The sequence below is a fragment of the Homarus americanus genome, unplaced genomic scaffold, assembly GCF_018991925.1.
Source record: "Homarus americanus isolate GMGI-L3 unplaced genomic scaffold, GMGI_Hamer_2.0 scaffold39155, whole genome shotgun sequence".
Taxonomy (NCBI): domain Eukaryota; kingdom Metazoa; phylum Arthropoda; class Malacostraca; order Decapoda; family Nephropidae; genus Homarus; species Homarus americanus.
In genome coordinates this window covers 9,508,972-9,535,199 of record NW_024737042.1, presented here as the reverse complement: position 1 = coordinate 9,535,199, position 26,228 = coordinate 9,508,972, and the positions used below count along the sequence as shown (strand labels likewise).

At 36.1% G+C, this 26,228-nt stretch overlaps 1 protein-coding gene across 1 annotated transcript; it reads right to left on the bottom strand.

Moving 5' to 3' along the window:
• Positions 1-1,376: 1,376 nt before the first annotated feature.
• LOC121872681 (adenylosuccinate synthetase isozyme 1 A-like) lies at positions 1,377-24,972 on the bottom strand. The gene is made up of 10 exons (XM_042375661.1): positions 24,617-24,972; positions 15,668-15,770; positions 14,476-14,606; positions 14,124-14,328; positions 12,918-13,082; positions 12,572-12,726; positions 7,353-7,518; positions 6,314-6,402; positions 3,686-3,806; positions 1,377-1,667 (listed from the first exon to the last, which is right to left on the bottom strand). The coding sequence occupies exons 1-10, from the start codon at positions 24,779-24,781 to the stop codon at positions 1,615-1,617; spliced, it is 1,353 nt and encodes a 450-aa protein (XP_042231595.1). The 5' UTR covers positions 24,782-24,972; the 3' UTR covers positions 1,377-1,614.
• Positions 24,973-26,228: the final 1,256 nt, after the last annotated feature.

Here is a 26,228-nt window from a genome sequence, read left to right as displayed (position 1 = left end):
AAAATTATTTAATACACAAGCATGCATATGACTGTACGTATCTATGTAAGGATGTTAGAAGCACCAGGGTTTGAAGAAACATCCTTATTGCTTGTCCCCAAATTTTCTACGAAATGCAAGCCCAAAATGGAAACGAGGGAATTACGAGAAAACTATACCGACTGATATTTTCACATAATTTACAATGAACAGAAATTTTTTTATAATCTTTACATAAGTTATTAGCACCTATCAAACCCAGGATAAAAAGAAAAAGTAATTTATATATATATATATATATATATATATATATATATATATATATATATATATATATATATATATATATATATATATATATATATATATATATATATATATATATATATATATATATATACACATATATATATATATATACACATATATATATATATATACACACACACACACACACTCATTACATGCCATACAATATTTTCATATATAATAGTTCAGGAATGGTGATCATAAGTCCAATAAATTTTTATATAAAACCATAAAAAAATTATAACCATATTTTTTGATAAATTTTCTTTATTGGGTACTGCGCGCCACTCACTATCTATCCTTTTATATATTTCTCACAATTTTATACAGTAAATCCTCTTCATGTTCCTCCTAATAATGTCGTTTCATTTATACATCACAGATGTATTAGGGAAAATTCCAATTTAAATTGGGGTTTCAAATTGATAAGTTTTTGGTCAAAAACTCAATACTCACACACTACCATCACTTCTTTGAGCAGCTCTACAAACAATCTCTTCTGAAATCTCTACCATGTGTTAAATTCTATTTAGTCAGCACAGGTACATGGTATTATTATTATTATTATTATTATTATTATTATTATTATTATATTTTGCCCCCAGGCCTAGGCTGCTTTGATATGTTGTTTTGTTACTGCTCTGCCATTAATTTGATTTTCATAACAATTGTTGTTCACCTTTGCTTCCTCTGAGAAATGTATAACAATATAACAATTTACTGTACTTCAAAATGTTTTGATTCATGGTTAAGTTACAAAAAGAAAAAATTGCCAAGAACACAAATCAAGAATTATATTAAGTTATCTTTGCCAGCAAGTTGTAGCCAGACGAAACCCAGCAGTCAAAAAGCATCACTTGAGAAAATGTCATGCAGGACCTAGTTCCTGTACACAACACTACAGCAAGAATGTCAAACAACTTCCTTCGACTTAAATAAAAAAGTCTTCAATATTTACAATATGGACATCTAATTCAAATTTTCTATAAAAAAAAGCATACCAGTACTAAGATGTTAAGATTCTCAAAAAATATAAATAAAAAATAATAAATAAAATAAAATCAGAAAATGAGTGTCTATATCTTGTATGTGTGTGTTTTTGTGTGTGTGTGTGTGTGTGTGTGAAATTCTCTCCCAAGTGACACAGTTTTAAATGAAACTGCCAAAATCTTGAACACGTTAATTTAATTCCGAGTTTTATCTTCAATTCGTAGGTGAACTTTTCTGTTGAACATACATAAAACTATCTGTCTCAACTTCACTAACACTGCAGGCCCTCTGTGGGGGACTCTTATTTCCAACTTTCTTTCTACAAGACTTCAACTCCTAGAAGATGGTAATCATGGAGGCTCGTGATTTTCCAACACCAATCCACTTGACTGAAATAATGATATGTATATATTATATTTTCGAATATTTACAAACACTAAATGGAAAGTTCAATAATAACGACTATCTAACTAATATCCTTTAACTCTTTAAACAGAGCTTCAAAGTAGGAAATATTATAAAAAAAAAATGGCTTTATCTATCTGTTAAAAAACACCTACAGTATAATACATCAAAATACTGTACAGGTAATATAACAAGTAAATAACAATACAGTACTGTACATAAAGTTAGCTTCAACTTAACTGTAAGCAATGCAGGTGTCATAATTCCCTCCTCTTGAAGGATAATTAGTTTTGAAAAAAAAGGGCCTGAATAAAGTTGTAGTGTCCTTATAATACAGTACTGTACTATTTACAACCAAAAATTATAAATGGTTAAAAACAGTACTAAAAGTAGCTTTTGCCATTACTTAAGTAGCCTCCCTCTGACACCTTAGTGTACTTTATGGACAAGAGAAACCACCACACAATTTTTTTTCCATGGCTTGAGATGTTCGAGACAAGCTGCAGGCATCTATAGAAATCATAAATTCAGCAAATTTCTTTGAAGTGCTGTGGACACATCTGAAACATACTTTTAAGTCCAGCACTCATTGGTATAAGTCAGGCATGGGCAACCTTTCCTCAGTCATGGGCCGCATTACGATTTAGGTATTTTTCTGCAGGTCAACCCACCAAAATTTATATCCTACCTAACAGTTTATCGTCATGGCCACCTTACGATATTTTCAGTTTACAACCACAGTCTTTTCCCATTTATGAAACAAATCCATCATGATAATTTTGAAGTAATATGTTAATGTTTCTTGGCATTTAACAGAAGATGAGAAGCAGTATTGTTAATAAGTTGATTTTTCCTACAGTTACAGCATGTTTCTTACTTGTGAGACACACCCACCAGAATAATGTCAATGTTAATATTGGCATGACGAACTACAATGAAACAACCTCTCTCTCTCTCTCTCTCTCTCTCTCTCTCTCTCCCTCTCTCTCTCTCTCTCTCAATAAAATTGGCAGTTTTGGCCAAAAATTAGATTTTGTTGAAAATCTAAGTTTAGGTACTCCTGATCATGCTGATTCTGAATCTATGGTCCACAATTCAATTTGCAAGGTAATTAGTGGTCGTAATGATGCTTGGAAGATTTTAATTACATTATTTCAACGCTAATTATTCGCCAACTATGGGTTTCCGAGGTGTGATTTTGGTGTTTTTGTGTTATTTTGGAAGTACTTAATTTGTTAAATCCTTTAAATTCCAATTTCAAGAAAAAAGTATATTTCAGTCAAAAAATTATGAAGGCATATAAGGCTTAATATTTTGACGGTTTCGGCCAAAAATTTGATTTTGTTTAAAATCTCAGTTTAGGTACTCCTGAGCAGCCTGATTCTGACACTATGGTCCAAGATTTGATTGCAGGGTAATTAGTGGCCATAATGATGCTTGGAAAATTTTAATTAAATTTTTTCAATGCTAATTACTCGCCAACTGTGGGTTACCGAGGTGCAATTTAGGTGTTTTTGTGTTATTCTGGAAGTACAGTACTTAATTAGTCAAGTCCTGTGTGACCACTGCCCGTGACCCCATTGGACTTACCCAACCTTAGCTAATTCCCATGTGACCCAATGCCACATGGCAGCTAATCCATCAAACAGACCACACTGAACTTGGTCAGTAAACTTTCACAAATTAAAATTTTATATTGACTATACGTATATACTTACTGAATTTCACTGTTAGTTTCGTAGTTACTTGCCCTTAGGTGATGAAATGGTAACGAATTGTGTGTGAAGGTTATTCTTTTAATAAATATTGCTTTACTCACCATAAACTGGTTACATCTACATGAACCTTGGGCCACAATAAATAGAATTTCTCAATCACTCCACAGGCCACACAAAGACATGGTCCAGGCCACGGGTTGCCCATACCTGGTATGAGTTATCAATAACACCAAGGAATTAAGTGTCAGCATTTAAAAATCTACTATATACAGCATTGTACATACCTGGTACACAGACAAGTTCCTCAATTTTTTCAACATAATTACGTGCATTTTGTGGAAGCTCTTCATAAGTTCGGCACTGAGCAGTATCTTGCTGCCATCCTGGCATGATGATATACTCAACCTTGCAAAAAGTAGGTTAGATAAATTATGGACAAATACACAAAAACAATGATAAAATTATTATTGACAACAACTAAAATTGAACATGGAAAATTCATTAAACATTAAAGGCATAAGTACCCATTTCTAACACTTTCATTTCAAAACTTTCCTTATTATAAAGAAGGGTAGATATGTTCTTTTATGCTATGGCATGCCATTTCTATAGTAAAGCCCAAAACACTTAACTAATTTACACGACACTTCACACAACCCACCATTTCCCGTAAGCACGTTTTACGGTCAGTCATGTACACTGATGGTATGCTTTGCAACTTGAATAAAAAAAAACTGTGAAAATGAGTACCATTTTCGAGGAATAATTAGACATTCTTAAACGGTGAGTTTGGTGAAGGAGCAACATCCACGGGGGAGGGAACAGGATACAGTACGCACTTCTCAATACAGAACATCACTCATTACCCCAACTCAATTGTTACCACATATTAGATAATTCTTTTATACATTATTGCACTTATTATATGCTTATTGATTTAATGTCATAAGAGTGGCAAATATGGGTGTAGATAGTGGCTACCTGTAGATAGTGGCTACCTGATATAAGTGGACTGTGGTGGCAGGTGGCCAAGTGACAATCATGAAATGAAGAGTATGCATAAAGCTTCTCAATTGCATTTTACTACAGTATACATTATAATGTATTTCATATATATCTACGTATTTCATGTATTTTTCATTGACTTGGAAGTTTTTGTATGGGCCAAGTACACCCCCCCCCCCACCACCCAGCTGGTTTTGTAAAAAATTTGTTTTGCATATCCCAAGGGTTTTTAGGAATGGAACCCTTGCTCTGATTGTAGACTACAGTACTTGTATTGGCATGATTTAATAAAGGATTTCTTTAATTTCTTAATTACCCATCCCAAGACCTGTAAACATCCTTTGCTCATAACACCTACCTATAACATTAAGTACATGGGATTATCAGTTTCAATTAAGTCTTTTTGATTAACATCACAGTTTTCAAGAATTGAGCCTTGATGCTAAGTGAGGACTGCCTGTAATAATAATAATGATGATAATAATAATAATAATGATGGGCTCTGGAAAAAGACCATGTTTTTCATGTTCTTCTACAGTAGGTATTTATCCTCCTGCTCTCTTACCTCTAGTATTTCCTGTTTGTCACCCATACCAACTCAAAATCAATCTTATCTTCTACTGTACTTATGAAACCCCTAGCTATTGACATGTTGGGTGTAGACAATGTTTTTAATTCATTTGTGGACAATGTTATCACTCGTTTGTGGTCAATATTACGTTTGAAACCTAATCATACCCAGCCCACCTGAATGTGATCCAACACATCTGTAAATTTTTTGTAAAGAATAGGAAGAACAGAGAGCATTGCCTCTTCATTCTCGAGAGATACAAGTTTGGTGAGTATTATGGGATATATAGCATATGATAAGCGAGTTGGTTACTATTTGAGATAACACTGTTTTAATGGATTATTTCGAAGAAAACTTACAAATATTACTATATGAGTTTGGGTTTGTGTGTCTATGGAGAAAGCTGAAGGTAAACGTGAACAAAACCGATGAAAGTTAGTAAAGAAAGGAAATAAACGTTAAGATTAAATGGGGGGATGCAATGGCCGATAACAAGTACAGTATTTCAGATATACGAGTGGAATTGTCTACAAATGGAATGATGAGTGACAAATCATAGTGTAGCAGAAGAAAAAACATTAGATGGATGGTGGTTAAGATGGGATGCATGAAGGTATGGTCGAGTCAACATTATAATGAGATTCAAAAGAAAAACAAATTTGAAGCAACAGATATGACATGTCTGAGTGAAATGTGTTGTAAATAGAATGAAGAGAATGAGAGTAAGATAAATTTGAAGTGGAAGTGACAGGTGTAGTGGGCAGAGAAGGAATCAAGAGTCAGCAACAGTGGTATGGACATACAGAAAGAATGGGAAGTGAAAGACTGATAGAAATAGTGTACACTTTATAAGTGCACGATAAAAGGGACAGGGGAAGACCAAGGAAACAGATGGAAGGGGTGAAGGACATATTAGGAATAAGGGCATTGGCATCCAGAAAGCAGCTTTGTGCATGAAAGGTTGGAAAACACAACATTAGTCATTTCTGGAGGGCATGCTGCTAATGGATGAAGGTGGCATGTGTCAATCAATTAGCATAAACCAAATTTGGGGCCTTGTTGAGAAATGAGAGTACCATAGCAGAACACATCTTTTACAATGGTAAGAATAAATGAATTACAATGAATATTAGCAAAATATGCGCATGTATTTGCTGGTTTGCATCCACCCTACACTAAACAGAAAAACTAAAAAAGCATTTAAAAAATACTCTATGCAAGGCATTTCCTCAATTTTATTCACCCCCTCACCAACAGAAGGACTGGGCATATCAATCTTATGTTTAACATTTTCTGATCACCCATTATTCAATATAAACAATTATAAAAGACTTACTTTTATGTCCTCCAGCTCACCCATGTTTGCTGGAAAATGTTCCATTTTCTCTCCATTTCTTTTCAAGTAGCCAACACCAATCTTGATTTCTGCAACACCATTACAGTTAAACAAAAAACAACAATGAATGCTAAATTCATAAAGTTCAAGCAATTATATAAAATTGTTTATTCAATAATACTGTACTTGGTCCATAGTGAAAAATTTATAAGATACTGTACCATGAAATTATTTTGCCAAATAAACCAAAAAATACAGAAATTCGATTTTATGGCTGAGGGAACAAAATGTGTGCCCTGTCAGATCCTACCATTAACACCCCTAGGCACAGATTGCCATTGTCTAAAAAGTGAGTCATAGCAGGGGCACATTATTCCTATGGACAAAACATGTACTCCATGCTACCCCCATCAAATCAAAGTAAAATTAATTCCAGACTGATTGTTATCACCATGACTGGCGAGGCCTTATAATTTCACTTCTCGTTCAGTCTAGAACCCTTTTCTTGGGATGGAGAGAATCAATGACAAATTCCGCTCTTTCAGTCCTAAAATGGGATTTCATGCTTCAGTCTTTCATCTGCAACAGACAGGTCCAAAGAAATGACCACAGATATTTTACAGCTTGCTTGGGAACATGAGGAGGCCCTTAGTTAAGAGGCACAACCCCTGGAAACAACAACCAGTCTGGAATTGATTATACTTTGACATAATAGGAGGTCAGCATGATGCCCATAATAAATAAATAAATAAATAAATAAATAAACATATATATATATATATATATATATATATATATATATATATATATATATATATATATATATATATATATATATATATATATATATATATATATATATATATATATATATATATATATATATATATATATATATATATATATATATATATATATATATATATATATATATATATATATATATATATATATATATATATATATATATATATATATATATATATATATATATATATATATATATATATATATATAAATGAAACCCCAGTATTCATACCTTTCAATACATCTAATATATCCAGCTTGGTAAGAGCAATAGCAGTATAACCATTCACCATATTGGTATGTCTCAGCAGCACTACATCTAACCAGCCACATCGTCTTGGCCTCCCAGTAGTCACTCCAAATTCAGCTCCACGATTCTGCAATAACTTTCCAATGTCCTAGAAAAAGGTTCAAAATTTAGAAATCTTTTTTCTTCCTTTTGTACATCACTACATTCATAGGTGAAAAGTGGGTTCCATAGGCATGACTGTTCATTAGGGACAGTGTGGATACAGCACACTGTATACTAAATGTGTACCGAAGGCTTAATATACAGTGAGCTGTATCCACACTATCCCTAAAGAACAGTCATGCCTATAGGACCCACTTTTCACATTCATAAACTACAACCTGGTGACATTTCCAAAGCGAAGTCGTAAGAAATCCCAAGGAAATAAAGGAGATCTATACCTTTTCACTAGCTTCAAGGCAGGTGTAGTACACTACTATATCCTGATTCAGAACCAACCCATCTCAAAGACCTAAGATGCATGATGCATCAAAATCCAAACCAAATTTGTGACTATGGAAGTATGCTCCCAAAGTGGATCTGTGTACTGAAGACAGTTAACTCATGTTGCAAGGAAAATTATTTAAGTTTACACAGAGATTATCAGAAAACGATTATAGTACTGTACAAGCAACCACTGCGATGCGGAATCCCGGGTTACAGAAGTTCACCGTTACGGATTTTGAAATTATGACCAAAAAATTTGCGATACGAAACGGACAAAAAACTCACCCCTATGGAATTTGGGTATATTAAAAAAAAATTCTAACAAAAATTGTGAAACAAGAAAATTCACGGATTATAAAATTTATTTGGTGTGGATTCTGGTGGTAGCTACATGATGGCTGGAAGGCAGCTCACCCCTCCAGCTGCTAGCAACCACCACAACAATGGTGCTGCTCAGTTTGAATTCTTTCCCCAGGTTGTGTTCAGTTATGCATAGTGTTACTGTGTACCCTTATTCAAGATGAGTGGAAAAAGACCATCAAGTTCAATTTAAAGTAGTGGTGATAAAAGATTTCATAAAGGAATTATGTTGGACTATAAAAATGTTTTAAGGAGGTTACTCACAGTAACTCCTCACCTCACCACCTCCTGCAGCACTTAACATCATTTTTGCTATGTTATTTTCAAGTGTTGTGTGCATTTATTGTCATGTTGCATCATGAATGAGTCATATGTGCCTATTTCCATTCATATATGTGCTTGTGTTAAATTTCCATAGGAATGCATCTCAACTTATATAAGGAGTCAAACTTTTCAAACTTCAATTAGTTGATACAGTATGGAAATGCCAGATTTTTCTGAAGCTGTTTGTGGAAATCATTATGAAATTCTTTATGCAGACTTCTCTAACTAGTGATAAAAATAAAGAAACTACAAGCCAAGAACAATCATTTTGTGATACAATATTTTGAACTTTAACCCTAGCAAGACTTCATAAAATAATAACATTTCAAAACAGTTACATTTCCTACACGGTATCTTATTGAAAATGTCTCCAAGCCCCATTTCAACTCCTCAAAACCTTGGGGTATTTATAGGGCAAAAGGTTCTTGCAGTTTAGGACAATGCATAAAGCAAATGTAAACTATTTCTTTTATCAAACTTAATGGCACTAGACAGAGGTCAATTGAACCCACAGGGTACCGCGGAAAGTGAAAACCGCGTAAAGTGAACAACAGAACATATGGGATTAATTCCAATAGAGACTGGCCCGACCCCCAAATTCCACTCCACTTTTTCCGACACAATACCTATGTTGTAGTAAAAATAACATCTAAACTTTATGATGGTATGCTCACACAATTAATATTTAAGAGAAATACAGTTGCCAGGTTAATGTCCATTCAAATAATGGACTCAAATTCCCCCCCCCCCCCTCTTTCCAGCTCACTGGCCCCTACCTCTCTGAGAAATGATTGGGTGAAACACTAGATTTTAACGTTTAGTAATAAATAATACCTCAGACTAAAGTTAGGATAATATAATTGACATTTCTGGATTCCTTGCAGGTCAGGGAATATTTTGAATGTAAACTTCATATATTTTGCACACAAGATAAAATACTTGCTTTGTGTAAACCAAATTTTTACATTAGATCTAAAATTTGTATGTCTAATGCAAAATCCATGATGTTTATATTCAAAATGATCATCATATTGTAAGAATTCCAGCAATGTAAATTATATTCTGGCCGGGTAATTTGTATGAATTTTATGAGCTATAAAAAAAAAAAAAATTATACTTCACGCGTATATGAGTAGATGCACCGCGGAAAGTGAAAGTCCGGTTCTGGTACCTCGCGTAAATGAGAAATCGCAGAAAGTGAAATCGTGTAAAGCAGGGTAATACTGTAATAATAATAATAATAATAAACTACATTTAAGTCTATGAATATTGTTAAATCTAATGTATAATAAATTTGGTTTACAAGCACAAACATGTTCTAGGAGAAAAATTTGCAAATTCAAGGGCACAAAGATAGGATAAAAGAGTGAACTGTGAAAATTTTATTGACATAATATTTCTGATATAAATGCATGAGCAAATTTCAAAGTAACAACACGATCTATAATTCAAATGCGTCCCTGAATTTTCATAGACTCTACAGTACTTAGAAAAAATACAGTATAGTCTGCATTTACGCGGTCAATTGAACCCGTGGAGGTCCTCGTAAAACGAGAAACGAGTAAACGAAATAACAGAACATATGGGATTAATTGAAATAGAGACTGGGCCAACTCCCAAACTCCACTTTTTCCGACACAATACGTACCTTGTAGTAAAAATAACATCATAATTTTATGATGGTATTGACACACACACATAATATCTAAATAGAAAAAAACTACAAATATAAAGGTGTTTAACAGTTACGTTAGTAGAAGAGATGGGTCGGCACACGTGGATGGCAGCTGGTTCCAAGGCAGAGGGCAGATTAGTGGCCCTCCGGTGAATCACTATCACAACTCAGAGGTTTGCAGGGCCTCCCTGACAAACCCCTCAAAGTCCATATCCTGTCACTATCACTGACTTGGGCTGGCTGTGGTTGTGGTGGGTTGCGGGCTCCATAATTTTCGACAGAAGGTTATTGGACACTTCATACCGATGCTTGACTGTGTCAAGGATGAGCTTGATTTTCTCCCCCAACTCGATGATTTCCTTCACATAACCATGGTTTGGTCCAGGTAGTTCAAGGTTTCTCGGGGGTGGTGGGGGTCCAGCGGAAGCCATCGAGGGGAATAGCGGGCACAAGAGAGAACAGTATACGCGGAGAATTGAGAACAATGAGACTGGCCCGGCTAGGTCAGCAACTTCTTCCCTCTGGTGGCAGGGCACGTCATGTTACATTAGACCAATCACAGCTAGCGGAGGAGGGAATGCGTGGGTGGTAAGGATGCGTGGCCCAATCACAGTCCGATACGTCATATGATGTCAGCGATAACGTAAGAGCGACCTAATGCGCACCTTCCAGGCGCCGCTTTCCGCGTAAATGATGGAATGAACCGCGTAACTTAAAATTTTCATTCTGGTAAGGTGCCGCGTAAATGACCAAACGAGTAAACAAAATCCGCGTAAATGCAGTCTATACTGTATATAAATATTATAGAAATTTAATCAAACACTAATCACATACTGGTCTAAATAAGAATACAACGATAATTATACAGTACTACATAATTTAACAGTCTTGTGTAGTAATAATGCATGATATTAACCCCTGGGCTTCAGGCTATGGTCGGCACCCAGCCCTCCCCCCATGCAGGTAAGTTTGGGAACATTTAAAGAACAAATGAAAACAATTATAGTCTTACAAAGTGGACAAGCATGATATAAAATGGAAATAAATGCATGTCCTTACCACAAGTTGGCAGCACAGGCTACGAAGAGTCGAGAATGTTTGTGAAGTGGTGTGTGTGTGTGACGCAACAGTAGGAAGTAAACAACACTAATATATTGGTAATAAGAGGTACAGGACACTTGTTTTACTATGTTATTACTATTTAAAATCATTATTACTGCTCCAGTAATTTATTATTATACTAGACATGTGCTTGGGGGATGGAGATAAAAACACATGGTGGAGTGAGTCAAGTCCAGAGGCGAGATTCTTACATCACAAAAGCTGAGAAGAGACTGGGAGGCTCTCCCATGTGTGAGTGAAAGATACACAAGTACTTGGCAATATAATCTAGCCAGTCCCACCCTTTTTATTCAGAAAGGCCCGCAAAAGATCAAAATATCATATGACGTGACCCAAAGCCTAGGGGTTAAAAATACAAGAGTAGTGCCAAGTATATAATGTGTTCATCACCACCAGTTTGAAACACGCAGGTCAAGGAAATTTGATTTGAATGCATGTCTTTCAACTGTCCACCTATATATATTTTCCTTGATGCATGTCTGTAATGTGTTATGAATTTCAAAACAACTGAGTAAAAGTCTGGGAGGAGCAATAACGCAGAATAAATGGCCCATAACAGATTTTAAACTTATATACTGTCATGCAGGTAGAGTTTCAGGTCACAGTGATCCTATTCTGTTCCCCCCAAGATATAACAATCCACTAAGTTTGGTGATCCTGCATGTAAAAGTATGTAATAAATGGACCCAAAAGGTAAAAGCTAACAAACGGACAGATGGCCAAAACAAAACATCTCGTCAAATATGGGCATTTAAAAAAGTCTTCCTCATCAAAAATTAGGCCATAATTACAAGGAAAATTTACCCATGACTATCCCTGTATTGAGGGATCACTTACAGTACTTTATGGTAAAAAATACTGAAAAATAACAAATGTCATTGTAAATGTACTACACTATTGTATTGTACTACCGTATACAAAATTGGAAAAACTGACAAACATAGGAAAACTAGGCACTTTCGCTGAACTGGAGGAACATATAATTATGAAGAAAAAAATTTCCAGTGTGATCAGTGTATAGATACAAATTCCTGCAAATTCCTAAATAATGGTATTTAATCTCAAAATCTAAAGTGTACAATACTGTAATGTAATCCAAAAATAAGAATGAACAAGTATGTAAATGATACAAGCACATCAATATGCTCCTTCTGCTATACACTAAGGATATAATTCAACAAGGACCATCACAATGGTCTACAATCACAAAAGTTACACAGCAAACATAACTTACATCATCAAGCTCGGTGGGGAAGGCTCCAACACCTACCCTGGTGGTATAAGCCTTTACAACACCATACACTTCACCAATATACTGAGGCGGAATGCCAAGCCCGGTACATACACCACCAATGCTGCAGTTACTGGAGGTTACATATGGGTAAGTGCCTGTCAAAGAAATAAACAATTAAAAAAAATATCCATGAATTTTGGTTAACAATGATCTTTCAAGCTGGTAAAGAAAGAAAATATATCAAGAAGAGTAAGGACTGAAGCAAAATACATGATACTGTACCTCCTCATTACTACTGTACAATAATATTATACCTGAGATATTTATCCATCAAAGATAGACTTACCAAAGTCAATATCCAACATGGCTGCATTGGCTCCCTCAACCAACACTTTCTTATCACCCTGAAGACACTTGTGAATGTAAGCAACTGTATTGGCAACTAAGGGTCGCATTCGCTCAGCATAACCTTTGTACTTTCTAACTTCTTCTTCAACATCCACTGTCAACTCTGGAAATAATTCCTATGCAAATCAATCTTACCATGGAAAAATTTAAGTGAAAAATAGATAGATAATAAAATATAATATACTAGTAACCTCGGGTTATTTTGAGAGTGACCGAAAACATTCATAAAATAAAAAAATTTGATAAAAAAATGCATGTACAGTAATTAATACAAAATAAAGGGTTAAGGACTAGAGACCCCAAAAATTCACAACCAAGAAATGTATAGCATTCTAGTACACCATGATTCCAAAAGAGGTTATAATTGAAGATAAAATGTTCTGACATCGATAGGAATTTTATTTAATGAAAATGAAAGCTGGTAATGATCTTGTTTACAAGAGAGCATGAGTCATCTTGTTTACAAGAGAGCATGTGTTGTAGCAACTGGGCAATCCACATGGAGACCTGAGCTGGCATGTAGATTGGTACAGTACAACAACCAAAGGAGTATGTGTTACTATAAGAAATAGTGATTTAGGCCATTTATATGGTTTGGTATAAGGAGTGCTAAAAAATCAGTTTTCATATGGTTCACTGTCAAGAAAGAATTGATGAAAGCATCGCTCCTAAATCATAAGATACCATTAAATAGTCAAAGAACAGTAAACAACACCTCATGCCATAAATTCTCCAATGTAAAACATCTTTGCAATAAGATTTATTTGCAATTTACACTTGCTACGGAAAGTATCTGCAAAGTGGGGTCCGATGGATGTCAAAATGAATATTGCAACTCTTGTTGTCTCAGTAGGGTTGGCAAAATCCTTCGTCCAATGCGTCAAATTGCCAAGTAAAAAAATTTGCAGATACTTTTTGTACAGTGTACTGTACAATCATGCAAGTTTCTTCATGTTGTTATTGAAACATACAGGAAAGTATTAGAATCCTGACTCAAAGATTTCCTTTTCTTGCACAGTGTAATGTAAGCTAGCAAGCTATGATATACAAATAAATTTGTAATCTGAAGTATCATGACAAATTTAAACACTAATAATGTGAAGAAAAAATTATGAATACAGTATCATTTAGATTTCTAATTTACCTGGGAACATTCTCTTGTGTGAGTCGACCAAATTCCTTAGTCTTTGCTCGAACACACTGAAGTCTCCCAAGAGGTCTGCCATGCGAAGCCCATGTCTTCCAGCTTTACTTGAGTAGCATGGGCCAATACCTTTCTTGGTAGTGCCCAGACTTTTTGTGCCAGAGCTGTCCTTAGAACGTTCCTGCTCTTGCAATCCATCTACACTCTGAAATGCAAGGAAGACGATGAAGCTATTTGCTCCTAAAGCTAAATAAAGTTACACCTTTTTCCACTACAAGGGTATTATCAAGATCTGTTACAGATATAAATTTGACATTATAAATCAGATCTCTTTCACATTACACATATTTACCTGATGGAAATCGAAGACAATGTGAGACCTTTCAGATACTATGAGTCGCTTCTGCCAATCCTTTAGTCCCTTTGTCTCATTCTTCTGTATCTCCTCAAACATCTGACCAAGATGCACCACAACACCATTCCCTGAAAGAGATTTTTTAATAAGAAACTGTATAGAGTATAATAAGTATGAATCTGAAGAAGGAATAACATTAAGCAGATCAGGGGACAATGGGGGAAGTGATGATTTATAGTACAGTACTGTATAATAAAAAGCTTTTAGTGCATTTAAGCATTCCTTCAGTAGTAAGACATGTATGAGTATATAGAGGACTAATTGAGGGCTTTGGGGTGAATAAAACAGTGAGGCAGGGTTTTATGAACTCTTCATGGTTGTTCAATATTTATGGATGAAGTGGTGAAAGAAATGAAGGTAAGGATTGCTGGGATACAAACAAAGCTGGAGCTGGATGTGGACAATGCAGCACTTTATGTGAAGAAAGAAAAGGAATTGAGAAGGCAGTGACTGACTTCGATAGGGTATGTGATAGCAGAAAAAGAAATGCAAGAAAAGGGTCATGGTATTTAAGAAATAGGAATTTGACATAATGGCCTTTGTTATATCATATGGGAGTATGAAATAGAGAAGCCAGAGGGCAAAATTGGGGCATAACTGAATAGGTAGAGATATAGATATGCAGAGGAGAGACAATGCCTACATCATGGGAGGGAAAGGTGGGATGGTACCCGAAGGAGAAAATGAGAAAGGGATTAAAGGTACATACAACAAAGGAGCTATGTAGTCATAGGGTGGCTGCCTGGAGGCTCTTCCCCTCAAAGACATGTTCCTTAGAGATGTAAGGCAAATCAAATAAGAACACACGTACAAATATGAAAATAAGTAGAGAAAGGGGAAAGAGAAAATGAATGGAGACAGAAATCTTGAATATGGGTTGTAAAAGAGGAATACCTCAACAGAAAATAACTTAGTGCAATTCAAGATAATCATGAAAATGAATGATGGGATAATATGTTCTTGATTCCTGCAAACCTGCACCTGAAGTATAAAGACTTGAATGTGGTGGGAAAGTTGTTGCACTAAAATTTTGTCTTTAGTCTAAGAAAATTAAAATAAGTAAAATGCAAATGACCTGTCAAAAAATTCATTATAAGACTACACAAAATAGACATTTTTAATTACTTACCTATGACAGACACAGCAGAAGAGTTGATAATGCCAGAAGGGAGGATATGGAAGTCATACTCAGCATCTCCAACCACAACAGTGTGGCCAGCATTATTGCCTCCCTGTTAAAAAAACCAAAACATATATTAACACAAAATAAGTACATTACAGTAAATAAAAATAAATAAATACTGCAATATGTGTTTCAATCTAAAAAATTTACCAGGTAAAATTTATTCAAATAAATAGTTCAATAGAGGAAGCAGAGGTGGGTTAAAATCAATAGCATAGCATGACAAGCTGACAATGATTCACACTCCCGCCCCCACCGAATCCATTAGACTAACAGCCAGCCAATTTTCTGGACCATATAACAGCGTGCAGATTGTAGTGCAACGTCGCAACTACTGTATTGTAATTGTCAGCTCTCATTAATTTTATTAATTCAATAATTAGATGGAAGGGATAACAATTGTACCTATTAAAATTAGTACAGTAATTATATTAGTTACATAAATGGATATAAAGCATTGATCTAATACAGTGACCAAAACCTTTTATCCTGTTTTCACAAATACTGTACTCTATTTCTTTTTAGCTTACACAGGCATGAAATAAGTAACAACTAAATACGAGTACTGTATCTAGTGCACATTTTGTTCATTTAAGTGAATCTTTTTTAAATATGCTACGACAGCCATGGCATTTGAAAATACTGTATTGTACAGTACAATTATTCCAGAACAATGACCAAAATAAAGGTTTTGACAATTATATCTAACATATACAGTACTATACTGTCCTTTGAACAATAAAATAATACTGTACTGAAACTATATAATAAAACAATCTCACAATTGAAACTTGCACAAAAGCAAACTTTTCTTAAATGACAAAAACAAACATTATTATACTGTACATGTACAGTACTGAACATTACAGTAATGCATTGTATATCAAAAACTTTAGCAGTGATTGACTTGATATATACAGTAGTTAAATTATAGAGTACCTGTATAATAAAATATTGGGGCCAAAGCTTTCGTATTTAAAAGTTTCAAGAACCAAAATGTCCAATCAAAAGTTTAAGTGCCTACATTGTCAGCCATACAGACTGGTTGATGACTGAGTCAATGATGTTTTGGACATTTTTCATTAAGGTCCTAGAGTGACCTTTGTACTTGTACCTTTCGAGCCCAAAATCCATACCATACCAATTTTCCTTACTTTATGGAAGACATACTGTAACATGGAGTGGAAACCATTTTCCAATAATGACCATGACTCCAAAATCAATTGGATTCTTTCTTACCATAAGGAGGATTCACACAAAATAATGCCCATACAAAGCAGCTCAACACTCACAACTACTCCAACTTCCTTAAGGTTGCCATGATGTGGAACATTGAATAGTTCTCATCCAGTTTTGTTGTTTTTTCATTATTCATTTAATTACATATTTTTACAAACGTTTTAAGTTACTTTCAATCGTTTCTTCTTCAAATATTAAAAAATGTGGAGTAACACAGTATGCATTTTTGCGGGAATACAACACAAACCAAATCATAAGTTATAGCAACACAATGTAAGCCATTCTGCTGAGTCAATGAATAAACTTTATATGTTCTATTGTATTCAAGAGTCTTAATATCTAACCAACATATTAAGATATCTAACTTACACAGTACGGTAGAATGATTAGTAGCCTGGCAATTACAGTACAGTACTGTATATCTACAACAAAAATCTATTTTACTTCCGTATTTTCCTCTAAGAAGGATTGAACTTCAATGATATTTTACTGGTCTGCTCAACTCATGTGGGTTAGCAAACATGTCTGCAAATACCATGGCCAATTAAAACTCAACACATCTTGGATCACACCCAAGATATAGTCCCCGAGTCCTTGACCACCACTGACGTCATTCTAACCTTACAAAGAAAATGCAGCCAACTTTTTTGTTTCTTCTGTACGGAATGTAATTTACTTTAATAAAAAGCTGTCAACTTCTGCATTTACTGAGTAAATCAAATGAAGACCCAATTTAAAGAGATCATTAAAATAAAAATCTTGAGTGATGAAATGATTCAATATGGATGCTTTAGTCCAAATACAGTCTCGTACAATACAGCTGTATACAGTACTGTCCTTCTAACTACACTTACTAATATCATTCATGTGCAGGTACAAAGCTCCAGTTTTTGGAAATATCAAACAAAAGAGTACACTGTGCTCCAAGTACATTTGCATCTTCTAATGTAGTAGGTGTGGAAAAGATGAGAAGCGAGATGTGCATCTGTGTACTGTATGACTGAACCTTAGACTGGTATAAAAAAAAATTGGATAGTTAAGAGTAAATTGCATGTGTGAATTTGTTTCTTGCAAAAATTGGCATAAACAAAGCCGTCTATTATTTCCTTAAGTTTATACTGTATTCATTTTCATCTTGGCCTTAAAAGCAATTATTACACCCGATTTAGCAAAGGTCGCTAGAATAGAATCACCAATTCGTTTCTTGATATTTTGTTTGTGGGATCTGCACTGTTAGTCTTTCTAAAACAGCACATTCTGTACAGGTAGTCCCCAATTTAAAATGCCTAGGTTTACAAAAATTTGGGGTTTAGAAAAAAAAAAAAAAAAATCATAAAGTACAGTCCTCCAAAAATTATTGTTTTGATTTTCCGTCTCTACAATTTTAAACGCTAGACAAAATACTTTGTTATGATCCCCAGTGCATTATCATAAGTTGGTATGCCTGCTTGCCATATCAGCAACAGCTGGAGATATGGGTAGGATTTGGGGAGGAGGTCATCCTAGTATGGCATTATATTAGGTTTTAAAATGGGAGTCTATGGGAAAATGTGCTTCAATTTATGAAAAATTGACTTACAAACGATTTTTCAAGAATGAAGTCTTTCTTGAATAAGGAAATACCTCTTCAATGTTAATCTAAAGGTAAGCCACAAGAGAATGAGTGGCTTCATTCCTTTATATGACTACAGTATATCAAATGTTATGGGTTCGATCATTAATGAAAACATATAACATGAACCAAGTAAACCAAACGACAGTACTGTATATCTATCAATTTAGCAATCCTAAGAATATATGGTTATGTTTGTTAGTATCGTCTTCCAACATTTTTAATTTACCCCATGGCCTTCAATAACACAGTTCTCTTAAATAAGAGAGATGGTACTGTACACTTTGCTTAGATATTTAAGCTAGACTGTTATAAATTTGCAGACAGTATGTTTTTCTTCCTCTCTCACCAGATTTGCACTTGGATACTGTACAGGTAACCCCCGAGCCACGATATACCGAGATGTGATATTTCACTTTAACAATGGTTATAAATTAACACCATCTCGCTATAATGATATCCATTGGTCAGAATTTGTTTTCTCTTGTGCAACTATGGGTTGTTTATACTCAAGTTAATTGCCATCTTGCAAGGATTCCAGCAATGCAAGTTATATTTTTCAACTTAAAGTCGGTGACATTTTATAAGGAAACAATATTGAACCCTATGCATGACGCATCTCTACCTTCACTTGTCAGCCTACCCACGTGCCGCCACACGGCCAACCCGCGCATTACAGCAGTGTTTGGCTCTTTGTCGATCGTATACTCACCATTGCATGGCTCCAGGATTATCAGCAAGCAGCGTACATTGTCCTTATCATCAGTGGATTTTTTCTTATAGTATAGTGAGAGGACAGCACGAACATTTAGATTGAACTGTGTTATGGTAACTGTGAAATTATATTTTCTGTGTTCTTGTGATTGTAAGGGGTGTCGACTCTGTTGTTTTGAAAATGTGAGCAGTGTCAGCCGCTATTATTGCTTTTATCACCATTCGTTGTTTTTGTGACAAGTGCTTTTGTTCTGTTTTTGTGACCGAAGTAAGCAGTGTAACTTTCAAAATGTCTGGGAAGACCAAGGCATCTATGACAACCGTGTCTCTGAGGTGAAGCCCGACTTTGTTAAGCAGCATGAGACTCCCCAGAGGCTGTGTGGGAGTCAGAGTGATGTCTCCACTCCACCTACAAGAGTCCCCCTAGCCTCGAAGGGGACATGTGATGATGACCAGACTTATCCAATATGATGTGGTGAGTGTTGTTTACTTGTTTTGTACTGATAGTAGTATTGTAGGAAATTTTTTGTCGGACTGGCTGGGATCATATCCCATTGAACCCCATGTTATAATGCTCCCTATCTATGATATTTCACCTAGAAATGGGTTTTTCAGGAACATAACACCACTATATCTCAGGGGTTACCTGTATAGGCATTTTGTACAATGGCTACCTTACCTCATACACAAACCTACTGGATGTTTCATAAAATCTTTAACAGTAAGTGACATGTATAACAGTACTGTACAGTATATAGAATAAAGGAGAGTACAGAATAAATAGTAATTTTGGGGCAATGCTCTGATGAAATAAAACAAACTCATTGAACTATTATTTCAGCAATAGCCAATTGACTATAGCTAAATTTTGGTTCACTCCTTTAGACAGTGACATACTGTGCTGTACTGTATATACTTAATGCCATGATCCTCAAAGACACAACACCAGAATATACTGTAGTCAAGTAAGATCCTTCTATGGCTGCTGAACCTTGCCATGACCCTAAAAGACACTATTACAGTTCAAAATACAAGATCCTACCCTAACTATGACCTTATGGTCAATGTCAATACAGTATCCATGCTGAGTGGCAGGTCTACTGTATATGATGTTATACAGTATAGTACCATAGTACCATGTCTTTACTGCAATTACACATTAATGGTAAGTAACAGTACACACCTTATGTATAAGACAACCAAGATACCCACAAAAGAAATGACCAACACCTTTTGCATTCCCTACATTAAAATGAATTACTCTACTGTATAATTATCGTGAAGGTAACATTACAGTACAGTATAATACTCGTGCATCAAATCACAAGTGAGTTTTGTGATTTTGTTTATAGAATATTTTTATTTGAGTAACCTCCTTCAACTGCACTTTAGAGACATGGTGTCAACAGTGAAATAGTTTCAATTTTCTAATCAGAAAATGACTTTAATGATTGAGGCTCGAGACATATGCAGACCACTGCTTCCATTTGCTACAAATACTGTACTGTCAAAATAACACCATCACTGAACTACAGGAAGTCTATTTTTTGAAGGGAAAGGTAAAAGTTATGGAAAAATTAGTGGTCCTTTCCTGCTAAAATCAGACATTTCAGTAATGGTTCTTTCTAATCCACCAGACAATGCATAGCATGCAAAAGCAGTGGCATACTTGCCATGAGCTTCCATAGCATGCCACTTTTGGGGTATAAAAGCACCATCATCAACGCTCTATGGCCATTTTCACATTTACATGGGTTAGCCGCAATTACCTGATATCAGCTATTGGGTAAAACCAGAGCAGGATGCCCCCCCCCCTACTCCACACTTCACCCACACCACCAACCCAGATGATGATGACCAGGTGATTGGCACAGCTCTGGTGACCCATTTACTTATACAGCATTTGAAAGTTCTGACAGAGAATCTGCAAAATACCTGTACATGTATTGTACTGTACAGTATATTCAAGTCCAGCTAGGAAGATTTATAGGAATTACAGTACTGTACTATATTTGAGTTTTGATCATCCGGGGAATCTTAGGAATTTACTTATTGGAATCAGTATAGACATTTCTAAGACACCTTTCTTCCACTCCGTTTCCCTTGCAAACAACTTACTTATGCCAGAGAAGAGGGGATGGAGGCCCTCAGTTAAGAGGTTAGGTCAGGACATTTGCGAGGGAAATGTCATAGAAGAAAAGTGTCTTAGAATTGTCTAAACTACTGATTCCAATACGTAGTTAAATTCCAAAGATTCCCCAGATGACTAAAACTAAAACTTTACCGATTTATATTGCCCAATAGCCAGAGTAGTTCGAATATACAGTAAAGTACACCCAGGCAAGTGCTTTTAATGTCTGTGTGCCAAGTGGACAAGCAGATTTTTTTTAATTCTACAAAAAAAATTTGACGGAACACGCTAAGAAATAGTGATATACAGTGATACACCCTCAATGAACTGATGGAGGTGAAGGCCAACAGGCCAAGCCAGCTCGACTTTAAGCCAGAGGGGGCAGTGGTTCAGTCCACTGATACAAAATAAAAAATTTCTGATATTTAAGCAAGACAGCAAAAATATTTCTTTGGCTGAATGCAAAAAAGGCCTAAGTCCTAAAAACTTAACTATCCAAGGATACGAGTACTGTACTGTACAATATATCATACAGTATTATCATCCTTAAGTAATAGTTTACAACAGTGTATGTTATTAGGAGCAAATTTAGAAAAAATTCTACAGAAGAAAACTTGTTTCTTACCTACCAATTTAAATACTATTAATAAAAGTTTTGAGGAAATACAACTTTCCAATTTTCATTTTTCTCATTTTTTTCGTCATGAAGACAGACCTTAAGTGAACCCGCCACCTCGCTGCACTGCTAGTACCAGCTGTTTACGCAAGCGCTAAAAGACAAAACTGGCAGCTGCAACTTTCGAACATTATTTTATTGACAAGTACTATATTAATAAAGACAGTACTAAAAACAATGTAATGAGTGTTTACATTAATTTTCATATTAGATAGGTGATTTTATCTGGGACATTATTTCACCCCAGAAGTCTCTCTCCTCATACCCGCAAACGCTCATCAGCGACCACCCACCACCGATGATTTATTGTAAATACAAACAAAACCAACCAACCTACCTACCTAACCTAATTTACTAGTACAGTACCTATCCAAGGATGAAAGCGCATAATTTTAGGTTAGGATAGATTAGTGTTATTTTGCTAACAGTTCGGCAATTATTGAGGAATGACCTGTGGCCGAATTTTCATAGACAACGATTATAAAAATGCCGCATTTCACTGTGTTTTATAGTGGACACTGTTGTAGTTTGTGCAAACGTGTTAAAAGAAAATGATTATTTCTAAATTAAACCTAACCTAACCTAACCTTAGTCGATATGAAATACAAGCAGCAGAAGCATTGTTAGAAGACCTCACCAACCTAACCAAACAAACCTACCTACCTAACTTCCTCGATGGTGGTGAGGACCTCCCGGTGTATTAAACAAAGAACTTAATATGATATGGTGTAATTTTACATTTTTTGTGGATGTGAGAGTAGTCGCCAGTACCAAATGGTTCATAAGCATACACTGAGCAATCGGCATAGCTCTGGCCCAGGCGGTGGAATGTTTTGAAATACATCTAATATGATTGGCTGTTTACATCCTAGGATGAGACGTCACCACCGCAATACCGCCGAGAAGACAAAGTAGTGCACGCCTAGGCGCCTAATTACCGGTATCTACCAAACGACGCATTTGCACAAGAAATTATATCATATCAGTACTCACTGATGAAAATAGAGTAAGAAAATAAAAGCAACACAAATAACTCGTAAGTGGGTCAGTCGCCAATATTAACCAACAGTCATGTGAAAAGTTCTCTGGGCAAGTAGTTTAGCACTACGATCTCTTTGCTGGTTACTCATTAACAGTTTAAGCCCAAACATGGGATAAAAACGAATATTAACCAAAAAATATCTCATACCAATTGGGGAAATTGGGATAAAAACTACTACTACCCTATTAATCAAACACAATATTGCTGATTCTTAACTAAAAAACGAAACCTAGTGATAATGTTAAGAAATCCGAAATACCAATTGGGATAAAAACGAATATTAACCCAAATTTCCTCTTAAGAAATACAATAAAAAAAATTAGTTAAGTTGCAATTCATCTAAACCTTAACTGAAAATAAAAAGGAAAGAATCAAGTTTTCTTAAGAATTTACCTTAAGCAACTCATAATAAAAAGCACTGTTGTAAACTTTTATTATCATAATTACCTATTATTATTTTGTTAGATTAAGTAGCTAGATTAGGTTTCATTAGGTTTGGTTAAGTAGGTTTGTATTGAAAGAAAGGAAGGAAAGTTAGTCAGCCATTATTCACTGGCTGGAAAGCTTTCTGTCGCTTAGTATTCGGGATTGGTCGATTTATTGTTTCATAATGTGTTTGTCAACAGTCATGTCATAGCCTCAAAGGTCGTGAAACAGACTGATGGCAGCAGTGTGTTTATTTACTGGAAATGGTAAGGAAAACCTGAATACAAGTGATATTTCTCTTTAGATAAGACATTTTCGTTAAGTGGTTGGATAACCCGGGCAACTGTCCTTAAATATTACCGTTAATGACATAACAGTAATGTGCTTGCCTTTCTCCAATGTGTCCTGGGCTCAATCCCTGGCCCAAGTCAGATGTAACAAGGAAGTTACCAAGTGTGACCCTACCAAATATTACAGGTTTCCTCCTGAACTAACACTGAGCAATGAAAATCAAAAGGAACAGACCAGCCACCTGAATGGCTACAGTGATAAACAGCTGAGAGGTGAAAACGATAAATTGAATAACAATACAGTATTCCATTACATTTCTTGTCATTGGTCTCCACTTTGTATTCTGTACTAAAATGTTTAAGTGAAATTTTCATGGGAAAATATCTTATACATAAGGTAGGGCCATTCTTAGGTATTAAATAAATATTTCTAAGCAGATGAGATTCCAATTAAACGCAGACCAGAAGACATTACTGTTAGGTACACAGTTTATTGGTACTGTACCGTGAAATGGGAAAGTACTTGTCCTTGATAATGACAACTTTGATCTTCATGAAATCATTGTTCTTTGCTATGTCAGGTGTCGAGAATATCATTGCCGTGACACATATATTCAAAATGTAACCATGACTAAGTGTAAGCAATAATGAGAATTCTTAATAATAAGCAAAACTGCCAGGAGCGGGGCAGGAAGGTTCGTGTTGGCGGCAGTGGCCCGCGCATTGCATCAGTGCCACCACCGGAGCCGCTTACAATTAACTCACCTGACACCTGCACACAACGTCCGATGACCCTGCCAGCATATCCACCACTTTCCCTTTGCCTTCGTCGCCCCATTGTGCCCCTAGTACCACTGACACCTTGTTGGAGGGCTCCTGTCTGAGCCTTTTCCTAGGCGACTCGGGCTGCACTCCGTTTACGTCAGCCATCGTCGACGGTGATTGTTACACTGGCCGAGCTCCACTACTACCACCATCACTGACACTCACAGAAAACTTTATAGCTAACATGGCAGCTTTATTTGAACAGTATGGCATCTCACCACCAGGGCTCTCTCTCTCTCTATCCCTTAAATAATGGAAACACACATACATATTTCTCTTGCTTTTCATTTGTTGATAACTTTAAATGCGTACTGAAAAACTTCAGTTGTTGAATCGCAGTAATACGTCATAACATCAACGCAATATTGACTTGTGGGGTTCTTCAGAAAAGCCAATTTATTGGTTTAGTTAAAAGGTTCCTATTATTGTCTTTTACTCTAACTTTAACTTTTATCCTCTTCGCCACTGATCGACTTGTTAGCCGCTTGGGCGATCGGTCACGTCTCTGATTACTTTACCTAACGACTTTAATTATAAGTGATTCGATTTATTTAAGGCTGGCAATTTAATTCTAAGTACTCGAATAGAAATTATGTTTGTAGTTTTTCCATACTTCCACTGCATATGTTCATGCTAAATCAATGCGAACTTGTATGCTGATTTTTTGAACATCTATCTACTACCTGTCAGCAGTCACACAAAGCATAATTTCCATCTAAATGACCCCATACGTCAAATAAGCTATTTTCCAGTTTTATCAAAGCTATGAGATGTTGGTTCACACTCAGGATGGGATGGAGAAAGGAAACTCACAATGTGCTCTCTGTATACATATTGTATTGGATGTACAATGCAGCTTGGTGCTGGGGGGTGGCAGCGTGAGTCCAAGCATGATGGAGAGAGATCTGGTTGGTGAGGGTGCTCAGAGGAGAATACGCAGCTTGTAGGGCGGCATAGTCGCCGGCGGGAGCGAGGGATGCCAGGCAGGAGCGGAGGAGGTGTTGCTTGCTGGTGGCTGTAGGTAGAAAGAGAGACAGGTCACCACGAGGTGAGGTCTTATATAGCGGAGGTAGGCGTGGCTTGATAGTTGACCTCAGTTATGTTAGGCGGCGCTGGTTGCCGACCTTGACCACGAGGCGCAGGCTGGGGAATTCGAAGAGGGTCGGCTAATCAGCGACACAGCGTTTGTATGGGAGGAATCCACTACAATACTCCCCCTTCCCTCCAGGCGGTGTAGGAGACTTGTTGTCTGCTGGGTTGTATGCCACATGTGAGGCATAACGGGCGGTGCAGGAGACTTGTTGTCGGCTGGGTTGTATGCCACATGTGAGACATAACGGCGAGGGCGTGGATAAGCCGGCCGCTATGGGAGACACTTTGTTTAGATACACGAGATCTGTGGGAGAAGAGAGGGAGAAGGAGGGTTGTGGAGGCGAGGAAATTGGTGCTTCTCTCACGGCAGGTACAGATTCCTCAGTAGCGCCTGCTGGGGTGTGTGGGTCCGCGTCAGGAGCAGGGTCCACGTCAGGAGCAGGGGCTGCATCAGGACGAG

Excerpts from the sequence above, each read along its gene's own strand:
- LOC121872681 (XM_042375661.1), bottom strand. The coding sequence starts at position 24,781 with ATGGCTGACGTAAACGGAGTGCAGCCCGAGTCGCCTAGGAAAAGGCTC. Across the intron at positions 3,807-6,313 it reads GTGAGCTGGAGGACATAAAA|GTTGAGTATATCATCATGCC; the intron begins GTAAGTCTTTTA and ends ACTTTTTGCAAG. Across the intron at positions 1,668-3,685 it reads GGAACTTGTCTGTGTACCAG|TCAAGTGGATTGGTGTTGGA; the intron begins GTATGTACAATG and ends TCATTATTTCAG.